Genomic DNA, 14,392 nt, shown 5'->3' on the forward strand with positions numbered 1-14,392 from the left:
GCCTCAAATCAGAAAATTTGAGATCAATAAAGCAAAGTCACAATAGTTCAATTGAACAAAATAAAAAAATTGAAAGTAGTAAGTTTGAGTAAGTATCTAAAGATCCCCTATCCATGTTAGTTGAGAAATCCTCCTTCCAAAACTGATGAGTGTATGCACCCCACTCCTGGAATTTAAAATAAAAGCCTTTCCCCCCAACCCAAGTGTGAAACTTGACTGTGTGAGGTACCGCAGGATTCATTATTAAACCCTTTAAGTTGATCTCTGATCTCAGAGAAAACTTCACTTCTTTGTTAATGCTGGTACATAGACCAGAAAAAATTCTTACAAGAGAATCCTGGTTTATCTAACTTGCAGGCCATTACTAAAATGAAATTCCAAAATAAGTGTCCTATAGGAAAGGAGGATAGTCTATGTCTATGATACTCCAAGTAAAGCTTTTTTTCACTTGGAGGAAGTTTCAATATGGACTCATGGAGTCCTTTATCACCCACAAATTGCCTCCAGCTAAACAACAGTAGCATTAAAGATATGATCTCTACCTCCTTTCCCACTACTTTTCCCTACAATTCTCCAGTGTACGTGTTTACTGCTGGACTCTACTGCTAGTATATTTAATGCATCCTTTGTGTGGGGAAACATTCAGTTGGAATACATTTGAAGATGTTATAGAAAGATAGACTAATGTACTTGGTACAAAAATAAATATAAAGAGACATACATGAAGTGTGTTTAAAAACACTGTATTATAAATATTAGTTGTGAACTGATTTCTAGTTATGTACATAATTACAGATGAGCAGGCAGAGAAATAGCCAATACCCACATGTACCCTCAAAATAATCATTCTACCTGCAAGCACTCTGAACTAATTGGTACTTCTGGGAATGATATCACAACGAATGTCAGCCAATCATCTTTGTAAACTGTGATGGGATTTGCAGATTTACTACACCTTCAAGGCCAGTACTTCCAGGAATAATAGAAAGCCACATGGATATAACTGAGTGATAAGGCTAAACTGACCTAGAATATTAACATAACAGCCAGACTCCAAACTCTCATATTGGGCCCAATCTTGCTCCAGCCGAAGATAGCAGAAGTGTTAGCATTTTACATCTCCTTGTGTCTGATACACACAGATAATTCCCAACTATATCATCATATTATATTTTAATTATGTGTATTGCATGAAAACAATATGCTTTATGTCACAAGTTGATGCTTAAAATAAAAGGAATAATCTCCAATGAAATACAAGCAAAATCTCAATCGTGTGTAATGCACTCACATTGTAAGGATTTGTCCAGTCAATTTTACTCCTTATTGATTGTGAATCTGGCCCATTATGAACAATTTCCCTCCCAGCACAGCATAACCATTTGCTCTCTCTTATGGGCTAAATAATAGTATCATGATCTGGCCCAGTATGATTTACTGATATGCAGTTAGTTTAATTTACACCTATGGGAGTATCCCAAAGAAAAGGCTTTAAGTTAAGTTTGATAACTAACTACAGTTAAACAAACAGAGCTGAATATTACAGTTCATATTATGCTCCCACTACAATAAAAAAAACATGGGGTTAATCATGCCTGTATATGACCATTCTGCAAAGAGAAGTGTGCAACTTATTTGTTTTTTAATGTGAAACTCTCTGCACTCAGTGTGTCCTGGATCCCTTCCGTATGTTGAATCTACTTACTATTATAAAATATATGACTCAGATGTCAAACGGATTATAAACAGCAAATTTAGATTGTTGGTTATATATAATCACAAAAAACCTCAAACAATAAAAGCAAATATTCCTAAAATAAAATTGGGGATTATTGGGGAAACTTTCCCAAAACGTACGCAGAAATAGTTCCAGATTTACAGATTCCAAGCCAGAAATGAAAGCAACACAGACAATTAGAGGCAATCGTCTCTCCACTGAAAATGGGCTTTAGGATGACATGCTGTAAAATGATTTATTTCATATTGACTATAGTTGTTCTAATGAAAAAGCAATTGTCGGAGTATTCTCAGGAGAACACTCTCAGTGCTACAGCTACCCATGCTCATGGAAAGTCATGAGTTAGAAAATGAGAACCAAATGGACTTTCAGCTGGGAAAAGCCAACAATAATTAATTTAACTACCAGTCATTTGTACAGACCTGTTATAAATTTAAAATTTCCCTCGAGAGAAACAAGGTCAGTGGAGGGCATAGTTCATGTCTTACAATGAGCCTGAAGAATACTTATCCAGCAATAAAATGTTGGTATTCCAAAAGCTTTACTTATTTATTTGGTAACAAGAAGAGATCAACATTTTTACCACTACAGAGAATTACTGACATAGCTGTAAATAAAACCCTGAATTCAGTACTGCAATTTTAAAATTTTGATGTGGTCTTAAAGGAAAATAAAGCAGAACTTTTGCTTTCCCAGCTAATCTTGAAAAACCATGTATGTTACATATGTCTAATGATAAGAGAGGGAGAACAATGTCATTAGAGCGCTTTCATGATAACTCTTTGATTAAGAACATGCAAACAATTTGAGTCCTGCCATGTTGTTCCATTTTAATGAGCAGTGAATACCTTCCTCATCCTTATTAAAGTAGTTAATGCTGCTTCTATAGTCTCATTATCACTGCCAGAGCACATTGTGTGTTGTTACCACAGCCAAGTCAACTCCTTATAGTTTGAGAGATGATCAGAAAATCAAATCAGATTGCTCAAATTTCCTTGTTAATAAAACTCCTATGGTGCTGTTCTAGGTGTCCACGGGGATCTACAATTATTTATATTTCCTTGAGGGTTCTTATAATGACTATGATTGTACTTTCTCAAAGTAAATGTATCTATACCAATTAAAACGATAGTAGGTTAAAAATGTTGCTCAGACTGAGATGAAACTATGTTGCTTGGGGTTTGATCAAAGCACAGAAATTAAACTACTGTTATCTTACATTAACCTATGTATTATATTAAGACACTCCACAACTTTATTTGAACAGATATTAACAATTTACAAAAAGAGCATTGTTCAATATTGTACAAAAATATGTATTATGAAATTAAATTTGAAAGAATATTTAAAAAACTGTTCACTAAAATAAAATGATTCTATTCAAGTCACATTGCTATTAATTAGACTTGTTTCACTGGTATATCTATAGATGACAAGATCTTACCAAGCTACTGGATCTGAAAATTACTCAAAGGTAGAAACAACAGCTCAGAAGTAAACTTTAAACTCGTTCATACCTTCCCTTCTGCATTAATCCCTTCCCTGAGCTTGTCTGAAAGGCTGCTACAGTACCTTCTGCTCATTCAAATCCCTCCCTAAGGTTAACTTCTGCTATGGTGACTATAAGAAATTACCCAAGTGATAATGGCTGGATAGTAAAGGAATGAGTGGGAATCAGTTTATAAAAATCCATATGATGTTTCTCCTTCCCAGGTCTTCAGGTGTTTCTGGGCATATCACATGAAAAATTTCTGGGGGGCACCCTTGGCAAGAAAGCATGTAGGGCTAGCCCTCACTGCAATTCTTATATCAATGCCGAGCACAGTATAGATGCCTAGATAAGCAGTAATGCCAGACAAAATTACTTGCAACATTGCAGACCTTTCTCCTGTCCCAGAGAATAATTGTAATGTCCATGCAAACAAATGTAGAAATATAATTATTTGTCCTTTACTGGTTATTCTGTATTATAGAAGTAAAGTGATAACAACAGATGCGTTTATATTATCATTTGTAGTCATTTTGGGATCAACTTTCAATATATTGCGCAGGAAGTGTATTGTATGTGCATAGTTCTCATCAAAAGTAAATCTCTGTGTAATGCAGTGTAAAATTTACTCCTTATTATGAAAAGGTCATTGGTTCTATTGTTGTTAGTGATGTGTACGTGGGGGATAATTACAACAAATAGGTACCAGAAAGAAGAAATCAATTAGCTCTTACTAGTACAAGGAAGCAATCACTTTGTACATTACTCACTTATTATATTAAAATTAACTACTTAAATACAACATAAATGATCTATGTTCTCACCAAAGTGTCCAGTCATGGCCACAGCATGGTTGAATGTTTCCCAAGTAGAATCCCAGAGACTGAGTGACTTCTACTAGATTGGTGAAGTCTAGACTAATGCTGTTGAAAAGCACGGAGGTCATGATGATCTCATCGATAGCCCATACATCTTCTCCCTGAGAAGAATGATACGGTTGCCACCATCTGAACTGAATACCAAATTGTCTTGCGTCTTCTGGTAGCTCCACAGAAATTATTCTGAAAAACAAACCCAAGTTCTTATTCACACAGTCATTATACATAGTAATTTTGTGGGAATCCAAAATGGTTCATTTTTATTTTAAAGTACATACAGAATCTAAAAATTATGTGCTAAATTCAGCCTGAGGTCTACACTGGTTTCTACTGCTGTAGATGGACTCAAAGGCAGAAAAAGTCAGGGGCAGCGAGTTGGAGTTAGAAAAACAGCCATAACATCTACTCTGTCATGGGACCTTGGACCTGCAGGAGACCCACACATCCCTAACAGTGGATGCATCAGGTGAAGCAAAGGAGGCCAAAGGTTCCATTGATTCAGCACAGCCCCACTGTAGCTTCTGCCATGCTGCTACTAAGGAGATCCAGGAAGATTTTAAAGCTTCCCTTCCACGTGATGTGAGAAACCTGGAGGGAGGGCAAATGAGTGCAACAGCTTTTGTTTCACTAGAACTGAGATTTGAGCTACAACACAAAGGCTCATATTGGCACAAGGAGGGGCAATATATATCTCCCACCATCAGCTTCAATGTCTCAATCCCTATGTATTTTGTTTTGATCTGATAAAACACATGTGGTTTGTGTGCTCTACTCTTTAGTGTAGGAATACTTTTAATTTCAAATTTATTTTCATTGCAGCATACAATGAAGTTGTGCATTCACTTAGAAGAACTGACCCTAGCAAATTCTCATCTTGAGGACCAATCAAGATTAATCTTGTCAAGCAGAGAGATTATGTGTAGTCTTGTGTGGCATACACATTTCTTTTATGGCTCTGTAGAAATTTTATTGTAGGTCAGTCCCATGAGCTTACTGTGCTGTGCAAGGTCACTTGATTTGTCATGGCAGCTATGACAACAAACCTGTACTTGACAAACTGTGAAGAAAATTAAGAATAATATCTAATTTCCAGGAGCAATTATTGTATACAGCAGCAGGAAACATACATTAATTGCCACGGCAATGACACCTTCTTGAAAGTTCCATAAATCACTAGTACCATGCTGCCCATGTACAACATATAAGGTGAGATGTGAAGCAGAATGGCAAAATGGACATTTGTCTCCATCGGAGTACAATTAATTGCTGGCAAAGGGGTTTTCAGTAAATTTATTCTGAGACTCATGTTTTTTCTTTTTTTTTAAAGAGGAAATTTAAATACAATAACAAGCCAGATAAAGTGGAAACATTTTATATTCTTAGCACTAATTTTTTTCCAGATTTTATGATTATTCAAGGTTTGTGGTATAATCTTTTGTTCCCTGTGACGTGTGAAATTGTCTTGTACCTTTAGATATCTTTGCTTAAAACCACACAGTGAAAACCACTTGCTAAATTGTTTTTGTGAAGCCTAATTTATGCATTAAAACAACTGTGCAATGTCACATTTATTTTAAAAAAATAACATGTTAATTGATTAGCAGGAAAAATCAAATTGTGTGACTAAACAAGGGACTTTTGGGAAGCACTGAGAAATAAATGTAGACCACAGAGTCAGGATAAACACTTGCAAAAAAAGCTTTATTGAGGTTCTAGGCTCATGAGATGGCATCCAGGATCAGCAAGCACAAACAGTTTGTGAAAAAGGTACACTGAAAAAATAGCTCAGTTATAAACATGGAAGGATATTTAAATAAGACAGCAACATCAACTGGGTTGCAATCACTGAGTGGTCAAGAAATGCTGTAGAATCTGCTCAAAGGCTGATTGAACAGGTTCTGCACATGTTCTTTTATGATGGGACGTAGGAAGATGAAATGGTGTTCTCGGGCTTTAAGAGCACCAGTGGAACTACTCCACAGCTACTACTCAAGGTTGTGATAGTGTCTATGGACACTACATTCCCTTTGAGAAAGGAACTTTTTGCTAGGGGATCTGTGTAGTGCAGAGGTGGGCAAATTATGGCCTGCAGGCCACATCCAGCCCACGGGACTATCCTGCCCAGTCCCCGAGCTCCTGACCCGGGAGGCTACCCCTGGTCCCTCCCCTGCTGTCTCCCCTTCCCCTCAGCCTCAGCTCGCTCACTCTGCCACTGGCACAATGCTTTGGGCAGTGGGGCTGTGAGCTCCTGGGGCAGCGCAGCTGCAGAGCCTGGCCTGACCCAGTGCTCTGTGCTGTGCGGTGGCGGCAGCGTGGCCCGGCTCCAGTCGGGTGGTGCGGCTGTAGTGCCGCCAGCCACCGGTGCTCCGGGCAGTGTGGTAAGGGGGCAGGGAGCAGGGGGTGTTGGATAGAGGGCAGGGAAGTTCGGGGTGGTGGTCAGGGGGTGGGGGTGTGGATGGGGTCAGGGTGGCTGGGGGGGAACAGGAGGTTGAATGGGGGCAGGAGTCCCAGGGGGTGGCAGTCAGGAAGGAGGGGGGGTTGGATGGGGCGGCAGGGGTTTCAGGGACAGTCAGGGGACAGGGAGAAGGGGTGGTTAGATGGTGCAGGGGTCCTGGGGGGGCCGTCAAGAATGAGAGGAGGGGTTGGATTGGATGGCAGGGATCCGGGGGCAGTCAGGGGACAGGGAGCGGGGGTGTGTGGATGGGGCAGGAGTCCCAGAGGGGCCGTCAGGGAACAGGGGGGTTGGATGGGGCAGGAGTCTTGAGGGGGGGCAGATAGGAGGTGGGGGCCGGGCCAAGCCCCCCTACCCTAACCAGCCCTCCATACAATTTACGAAACCCGATGCGGCCCTCAGGCCAAAAAGTTTGCCCACCCCTGGTGTAGCGGATTTTAGGACCTAGCTCCTTTATAGCACTTGAACATGCAGGAGGAATAAAATCTCTCTGCGTGGCCTCTTTGCTAGGACTTGCTCTAACCCCTTACAATAGAACCATGCCAGTTCTGCCTCTTCAATGGCTGAGATGGGTATCCTATTCCAAACCCCCTGTTTTCAGTTTGTAACTTTCTAAATAAGGGTGGAGAGGCACTAAAAGGATCCTGCTAAATAAGGAATTAACTTCAGCTCACCTTCCTCTCCTTGGTTTCAAACCAAAGATACGTTTTTGAGAAAGTTTGCGAAAAATCTATTCAATCATTTTAAAGTTAGGGGTGCAGAAAATACATATTTTCTACTTTAAAGACAACATTCAACCTAAACAATTATCCCCATTTTACAAATGAGGAAACTGAAGCACAAAGAGATTAAGTGACTTGCCCAAGGTCACACAGGAAGTCTGTGACACGAATAGGACCCAGCTCTCCTAACTCTCATGTACATTGACCACAAACCAATCCTTTCCCCACCAAAGAAATCCTTGTCCACAAGGAGTATCAAACCTACAGGGTAGAGTTTTCAAGGCACAGATGGTAGTTAGGGGCTGAACCTCCACTGAAAGCCAAAAGAGTTGTTGAGCATGATACTTTGTTTCTCACAAGCCAATAAAAATGAAGTAAGCTGAGGAGAGATTGCACTCATGGGCCATTAAAGAACACTCTGCTCAGCACACAACATGAAGCACTGATCAGCTGCCTGCATGAAGTAGGACTTTCTTAGAACCCTGGATACATTTCTATTTTAGTGGCTGACTCCGATGCCTGCTATTTAATTCCTTTTGCATCTCTTAAATTCACATACGTAGTTGCTATTCCTAGCTGGCAGTAAACAGTAACTGAAAATCCTAAAAGTAATCACTACACTCATCACTAATATATTGATGATAAAGAAAAATTAACTAATTACTTGCCTGTAAAAATACACTACTCACCCCCACGACAGGGTACAAATAGAACAGGGAACACTGAAAGGCTACGCAGTGCATATGTTAATGTGTATTTACGTTTACAACAGCTTCTCTTGTTTGACTTTGATTTGCAAGTGATAGATAAAATAGGAGGGAAATTCTTACTGATGACTTTTCCACTGCAGAGAAGAAAGGTGTTCTTAGTACTATTACCACATACCATTAGGTTTTTTTTAAAAACCAGCTGAGAGACCTTTGCTCTGATCTCATTCTTTCAAGCTATGCACATACCTAATATTGAAAAACTACCGCTGTTCTTCTTAGAAGAAAAATGTTGCTGTCAAATAGCAGTAGATTACATGCACTTTCCAGCAGAACATTAAATATGTAATTTTTTCATATGACTGAAGATTAATTAAATTTCTGGATACAGATTGACTGCCAAACTTTACAGGAGTCCATCTGTTACCCAAAAGTAGTTATTTTTAGACAACTTAACATACAAAGGTGAAGCTTTTTCATGTTCTTAATCATAATAATTGTCAGTATTACCTTCAGGTTTGCATGTCTGTTAATTTGTTCCATCTTCCCTTAATCTAGTAAAAACTTGGGAAAACCTTTATAACATGCATGTTTCGATCATATATTGGGTCTATGTTGAGCTTAGTCCTTAGTGCCACCAGAACAACAGAAACTAAACTGCTTATACTGATCATCAAATAGAAAAAAGGGTGACAGCACCAATGTAAATTACTACCTTTATATATGAAACTTGATTAAAATCAGTAACCAGTATGTGCATTTTCCTTTTTATTGTAAAAAATTAATAACACTGTATATTAAAAACCTTGAGGAAATATAAATCCTACAGTTGTAATTTTGGACCTAAAAATTAGAAACAGCACCCTATAAAATATATATGTGACTGTAATAAAGGAAGTAAAAGAAAATTTTGAAAGGTGATTATTAGTATTAGAGTTTATATAATCACTCTCTAGTACACATTTAAAAATTCAGAAATTAAAGCCTATATAAAGAAGATCCGATCAAAGACAGTCATTGTCCTCATTTTATGGGGTATACTATTTATTACTCCAAATAAATATTTTTAATGTTACAGAATTGTTTACATTGTAATGTGCTTAATAATCTTTTCTATTGTCTAGTTATTACATTAGTGGGAACAGTGAATCAAATCTTTCCTTGACATAGGCTCATCTGTGTTTGATAAATGTACATTTTAATTACAATTTAACAATAGTCAGCAACTAGGGGAAAATATATAGATGTGTAAGCACCCAAAGGAGCAATTTTTATTTAGTGCTTAGCTAGGATGCAGGGTGGAAAGGCTCAAAAGGTTCTGATTCTGAAAAGCACTCAGGCATGTGTTTAAGTGAGTTCAATGGGGCTTCTCATGACCTTAATGTTAAGCATGTGCTTAAGTGCTTTCCTGAACTGTAGCCAAACATGAGTGGTCAGTCAATGGCAGCATGGCTGTATAATAAACTGGGCTGAAAAAGAAGAAGCGTCTTTCTGTTTCGGTGGCTCAGGATTTTCAAGATTTCCCTGAAGAACTTGAGACATCCTCATGGTTAGACCGTGCCCTCGCCTCCTTCTTAGGCCCACAAACTCCTAGCCCAAGCGAATAATGTGGTAGGATGTCTGTGGCTTTAACGCTGTGCATATTTTATCTTAACCTTTCCCTTTAATCTGCTGCAAGGCCAGAGATTCACTGTGAAACTTTCTTCCTTCTCTTCCACAAGTGCTCCAATTTGTTCTGCCATGTACTCTGGAAGGTTGTTCCTAAATATCTATTTTTATACGAATAGGCAAAAAAGGAATGTTTTCAGAATTGGTGCATATGTTTGTGGAGGGAGATGAAGGCACAGAATGCTCAGTTAGCAAGGAGTAACCCACATTTCAAACCATACCTGGACCCTCTGCAGGTTTGGCAGCACAGTTTCAACTTGTCCAAGGAGGGGATGATATAGACTTTAATATTTTATTGTTGTATTAACAACAGAAAAGTGGCAAGGGCTTATTGTATGAAGGAAAAATCACTGATGCTTATCTGCTCCTCATTTTTCCTTAGCTCAGCTTTCCAATACACTGGGAACAACTTCAGTTCTGTTTGGGATAAGCAATCCTGGGCTAAACTGAACCTGGTGTAGGCAGATGCAACCACACTGAAGCCAACTTGCTTACACTAAGGCTGAATTTCCTTGCCAAGGTACAAGGCTCAGATACATACAGTGCTCAGAATACTCTGATTTTCTGTAACACAATAAATTGGTCAGTGTAGATTGTATAAATTAGTTCCCCTACATCTCAGTACAAATGTATTTACACTCTATACCGCTGCAAATTACTGCTTACAATATTAGCTGTCTTTAGATATCCCTTTTCATAATTATAATCCATATACCTTGGCTCATGATAGTTGAGATAAGAATAATGTTCCAATAGTTTCCATGTAATCCCATTGTCATATGAATAGTGTAGTAACACTCCTTCTCCTGGCTGATCAGGTGCTTTGCATGTACTCAGCACAGACTTGCTTCCCAAGCGTAGAGTGAACTGGAGGAACCTAGAATTATATAAATATTGGTAGGGTACCATTTATATAGCATTTTTTCCTAATCACATTTTCTGATCTTAAAAATCTAGCCAAATTTTGAGAAACAGCAGTTATGAGTTTGTAGCTGAAATGGTTTTTACAATCAAGTAATGCAATGTGGCATATATATTTTTAAAATGTCAATCATTACAACATTTAATTATTTATTAGGCACTGGAGGGGAGGAGGAGATACTGAATGGATCTAATCAGCTGCCACAAGCTGTCAAATAAATACAACCTTATACATAATTAATTAGCACTTGGCTCTGACATTCAGTTTTGATATTAACATTTCATATTTTCTAGCCTGGCTATATAATAACTGCCCCCACATCTGTTTAATACTCATGCTATTTACAAAACAGGGGAAATGAAAGGACTATAGCCTATTCTACACAATCAAAATTAAAATATGAAACAAAATGTTCTATAATTTTGCTCATACCACAAGAGAGGTTAAACAAAACAAAAAGTGAAGATGAAAGGACCAGTAAATTCTATTACAAATAGCCTCTAGATTTGTTTATAGCACATTACTATTCTTTCTTATTCACCTGGACTGTGAGCTGTCAAGAAAAGAAGTGATCAGTTGACGTCTTCCATCTTTGTTAAAAACCAAGGCCTTGCCACTTGCTAGGACTCCGCAGCCAAAGCTGACTTCAGCACCACGGATAGAGTAAAAATTGTGATAGGATGAGAGCCTGGAGCTGCCAAAGCTTTCTGAAATAAACACGGGGAAGGTCTGGGAAGCCATTTCACATGCAGGTCCTGAGTACCCAGGGTCACACCTATAAGAAAAATATATTAAAACATAATTAATCCCAAATAAATATTTTAAACCTTTTTCTCCCCTGTGGAAGATCAAGATACAGTTTTGCAACCAATCATAACTGTTGTAAACTTTTAAAACCCTAAAAATAAAGTCCATTGATTCTCTCAAACCTAAAGTGAGAGACTCTTCAAAATAAGTTATACTGTATTCAAAATATTCTTATGGATGATGTATTTGTTTTGGTCAATATTTACCCTTTGGGTAAAAAAAAATTGTTATTCATCTAAATAGAAGTCAATATTTACATATTGTAAAATAAAAATATAGAGAGAGTCTACTTCTTGTTTGTGGTACTAAGATCCTACTGCCAGGGCTGCCCAGAGGGGGGGCAAGTGGGGCAATTTGCCCCAGGCCCCGGGCCCCACAGGGGCCCCCATGAGAGTTTTTCGGGGCTCCTGGAGCAGGGTCCTTCACTTGCTCCAGGGGCCCCAGAAAACTCTCACAGGGCCCGGGCCCCCCAGAGCTTCTTCCGCTCCAGGTCTTTGGCGGCAATTCAGCGGTGGGAAGACCCCAGGCCCCCTGAATCCTCTGAGCGGCCCTGCCTACTGCCACTGCCACATGTCAAACCATTAGTTTGCTACTATGTAACTGTAACAGATCAAATGTGATTACAGCTAATGCCACACAATACAAAAGAACCCAGAAAATATTTAGAACAACATCTTCAAAAGTGGCTAATGATTTTGAGTGCCTTGAGTTTTAGCAAGACACCCTGAAGGAGCTTGACTTTCAAAAAGCCCCTCTGAAAACCAGGCTGTTTTTGATCTTAATATAAAGATTCTAGTCTGTTCAAAAGTGGCACAATTTAATGGAAAATGGAAAAGCCACAATTTACCAATAAAGCATAATATAAAAAAGCATCATTGTAATTTCTAGCAGGTAATACAGTACATTTCAAAATGAATAGGTGGGCCAAATCTCTCCAGGTTTAATATAAAAGAAAATTATTAGATAAAGTCATTTAGAAATTTACTATTAAACTTACATTGTATTAATAATTTGATGCATTTCAGATGCTACATTAACTGATTTTACATTTAGCCTTTATAGAATTACAAGGGCTGAAATGAAAATAATTTCAGTGTTCAGTTTACAAAGTAAATTGCATGACAAAAAGTGAACACATCAACTCTGGTATTATTATAGCCCTTACTTGCAGCCATTTCTAGTACATTGTCCTCGCCCTGAGCAGAATCTGAGGCAAGATGGACCAATATAAACTGCAGAGAAAAGAAATTAGTTAAATTAAAGGTTATATTATGTGACAAAGAAAGATTACCAACACCTTGTTGAGCATATGGGTCTGATCTTGCAAACAGATATTAGTGTTTCTCTGTGTACCATTGACAGGAATGGGACTACCTGAAGGAGTAATGATGCACTCTGTGGTACCTCTCTGGAAGACTGAGTAAATAAATATTGACTTAGATCAGGGAGACCCATGGATAACCTATTGTACACTGGATGCTGTATTTTTGTGTCCACTCTCAGTTTGAGGTGCTGGAGATGTTTTAATATATGCACCTATTTTGTTTCAAGATTTCTAAAGAGGAGACTAGATGTAGCTAGCTTGTCTGAGCATTTCTTATCCTTCCCCTTTTTCCACCCTATTTTGGGCATGTAGGCTTCCCATTAGCATTGCTGCAAAATTTTGAAGGTTATTCCTTATCTGACTGAAATTAATAGCAACACTCCTGTAGGACTCAGTGGCACTGGGATCTGGCCCCAACTTCTGAGAGGGAAATATTAATATCATGCATTTTTAGTAAGAGACCTGTATTAATGTTTCATTTGCATTAAACAAAAATGAAAATCATATGCGCTGAATCCCTGACAACATACTACTATAGCTCACCTTTCTCCGGTCAGAGTAGCTTTTTTATTTGCAAGACAACTTTCATATTCAGTGATACAATAAGAGGGTAGGATGGTTGGGATCAGCACAGTGTGGTTTTTATGGGATAATCCAAATTAATACATTTATTTGCTAACTATCTTGGGGGTAAATTTTTGTAAGTCTGAAGTTGAGAAACTAGTAGCATTAACTGGAGCCAGGGACAGTGCAAGTACATAGGGAATATCTCCTTATGCCATACCTCTGTAAATGCAGCATAATCCTGAATGGACACAAAGACTCTCCTGCACAGATTACCAACTACATAGAGCTGTGGCACTTGTATAGTGACTTTTGAATGTTATCAAAACCTACCTGACACCAGATTGAGAGGATCAGTTCCTTCTTTCTTTCTTAAACTTCCGCCCATCATGGCAGTGTATGAGCTCTTGTCACGTAAAATAGACAGCAAGAGCAATCTTCCCTGCAGACTTCATGGAGTCTGTCTAGCTTTTCTCCCTTTTTGGATGTAAAAACTCTGCTCTGGATAAGGTTATGTTATCTGCTTGTTTGATTCATTTATTTGACTTAGCTGTGCTGTGAATGTCATTCTTGTCATGTCAGAAAAGCTTTATCAAAGTTGAAGGTTCGCAACATTTTCTAAAGAGGGTCGGACTCCGATTTTGTGTGACTTAATACATATTTGAAAAGAGGTCTGGAGAGCTAAAAGGTCAGTGTATTGAATCTTTCAAATACTTCTCTCTCTCCATCTGACATTTTTAACTGGCAAGCTGTGCTGTGAATGTGGGTGATTTGTCAACAAATATGGGTTGGATCCTACTAAGTGCTGAATGCCTTCAATTCCACCGACACCTATTCAAGTTGAGAGCACTCAGCACCCTGGAAGACCAGGCTTTCCAGGCCTGATCCAAAGTCCACTGATGCCAAAGGAAAGACTTCTACAGGTTTTGGATTGGGTACTTAGTGGATAGCTGGCTGATAAGTTTGCCTGCATGCTACACTGCTCAGTGTTTAAAATCCTTTGACAGAACTACATTTACTGCATAACTATTAATTCAGCATATTTTGTTCTAAAAATAATGATAGTTTAATGGATTTATGGTGAAATCCTGACACCACTGAAATAAACAGGGGTTTTGCCA

The 14,392-nt window shown here is 38.5% G+C and overlaps 1 protein-coding gene across 1 annotated transcript in view; it reads right to left on the bottom strand.

The window, feature by feature from the left end:
* The window catches only part of RELN (reelin), a 473,567-nt gene that overhangs the window by 139,246 nt on the left and 319,929 nt on the right, over window positions 1–14,392 (bottom strand). Inside the window, exons 17-20 of the mRNA XM_045031243.1 lie at window positions 12,549–12,615; window positions 11,118–11,351; window positions 10,370–10,531; window positions 4,052–4,288 (exon numbers count right to left, since the gene is read on the bottom strand). Of these exons, the coding sequence (XP_044887178.1) occupies window positions 4,052–4,288; window positions 10,370–10,531; window positions 11,118–11,351; window positions 12,549–12,615 (700 nt within the window). The remainder of the gene's footprint in view (window positions 1–4,051; window positions 4,289–10,369; window positions 10,532–11,117; window positions 11,352–12,548; window positions 12,616–14,392) is intronic.

The sequence above is a fragment of the Mauremys mutica genome, chromosome 1 (genome assembly GCF_020497125.1).
Source record: "Mauremys mutica isolate MM-2020 ecotype Southern chromosome 1, ASM2049712v1, whole genome shotgun sequence".
Lineage (NCBI taxonomy): Eukaryota > Metazoa > Chordata > Testudines > Geoemydidae > Mauremys > Mauremys mutica.